The sequence below is a fragment of the Alexandromys fortis genome, unplaced genomic scaffold, assembly GCF_014885135.2.
Source record: "Alexandromys fortis isolate MF-2015 unplaced genomic scaffold, M_Fortis_MF-2015_v1.1 scaffold_71, whole genome shotgun sequence".
Taxonomy (NCBI): Eukaryota; Metazoa; Chordata; class Mammalia; order Rodentia; family Cricetidae; genus Alexandromys; species Alexandromys fortis.
This window is the reverse complement of record NW_026067954.1, coordinates 6,987,180-6,988,522: the sequence shown is the minus strand read 5'-3', so window position 1 is coordinate 6,988,522 and position 1,343 is coordinate 6,987,180. Positions and strand designations below refer to the sequence as shown.

General features: G+C 38.4%; 2 protein-coding genes across 6 annotated transcripts in view; both read right to left on the bottom strand.

Annotated features, from left to right (window-relative positions):
- LOC126507302 (complement factor H-like) overlaps window positions 1-1,343 on the bottom strand; it is a 325,893-nt gene that overhangs the window by 74,614 nt on the left and 249,936 nt on the right. The gene's annotated exons all lie outside the window — the stretch shown is intronic.
- Window positions 1-1,343, bottom strand: part of LOC126507303 (complement factor H-related protein 2-like) — a 133,089-nt gene that overhangs the window by 78,576 nt on the left and 53,170 nt on the right. For all 4 annotated transcript variants that reach the window (XM_050151588.1, XM_050151586.1, XM_050151587.1 and 1 more), the window contains exon 7: window positions 936-1,109. In XM_050151588.1, coding sequence (XP_050007545.1) covers window positions 936-1,109 — 174 coding nt within the window. The remainder of the gene's footprint in view (window positions 1-935; window positions 1,110-1,343) is intronic.

Sequence of the window (1,343 nt, the reverse complement as noted above, 5' to 3'; positions counted from 1 at the left end):
GTGTGTGAGTAGATCACAGACAGGTTCTGGTGCCCCATTGTCTGTCCATGATGAGCAGCTCTGGAGCAAGTTTGCTGTCATCAATCAACCTATGTAGAAGCTGATCTGATAGGGAACTGAGGCCTCTTACCAAAGCCATGTGAGAGTGACATGTTGGACATAGGGCATAAGCCCAGCAAAAGCTCCCGATGATTGATAGCCATGGCAGTCTCTGACAGTATCTCACTGATACAGAGCCAGTAGCCAAGCCATCCTCAATTCTGGACATCACTGAGGATACCAGAAAGGTTCATTATGAAACAAGTATGTTTTATGGGTATTTGCTGCAAAATAAATATAACTAATTCTCTTACAGTACTCTTACCCCATAATTTTCTTAATATTTTTGAAAGGCTTATTTAATAGAAAAATATATGAAGCCTTTACTAATTGTTTATCAATAAAAAATCGGAAGTCAGATATCAAGGTAAGAACCTGAATTATCAGAAAAAAAGGAGAGCATCTACAAGTTACCTCCTATTTCTATCATTGCTTCATCCAAAAAGACTGAGATTCTCTCTCAACCACACCTTAGTACTTTCTTTCTCTTGTCTGTCTACAGTCCTCTGAACCTCAGTGGTTCATTTTGGTCAGCTAGTGGCTACCTCTGCCTCTGACTCCAAGCAATTTTTGTCAGAACACAATCAAAATATCACACAACACATATACCAAAATTTGAGTAGATGTAAATTATGATTTTTTGTTTTCCAAAATGTGACCATAATATTTCTTGAAATCTTAAATTTTAATTTTACTTAAAAACAAGATATTGCCTAAAATATTGCTTTGAAATATAGCGTTTCTAAAGGGTTGTACACAGAATAAGTCAAATATTTCCTAGTAATATATTTCTATAATTTCAGGATTATAGAGATTAAAGGTCTGCATAAACTTACATATACATCTTGGAGCAGGGATCCAGCCGGTACTCGTACACTGTACAACAGCTTCCCGGGTTGCAGGAGAGAAGCCATCTTTACATGTATATTTGATTTCATCACCAGCTCTGTGTTTAATCCTGTAAGGTGTGTAGTCACCATTTTCAATAGAAGGAGGACTACATGTTATTGCTGAAAAGAAGGATATATAAATAAGGAGAAAATTTAATCACATTATAAATTAAGAATGTTAAAACTGGTACACTTCCTGGTCATCCTCAGGGGCTACTCTGCCCGATACTTCCTCTCTCTTTCTATCCCACCCAACTTGCATCCACAACCCTACCCCCCCCCTCCGTCTGACTCCCTTCCCTCTCTGACCACATAACATCTCCCAGCCCAGCCTTTTCGGGCTCTAGGACCAAA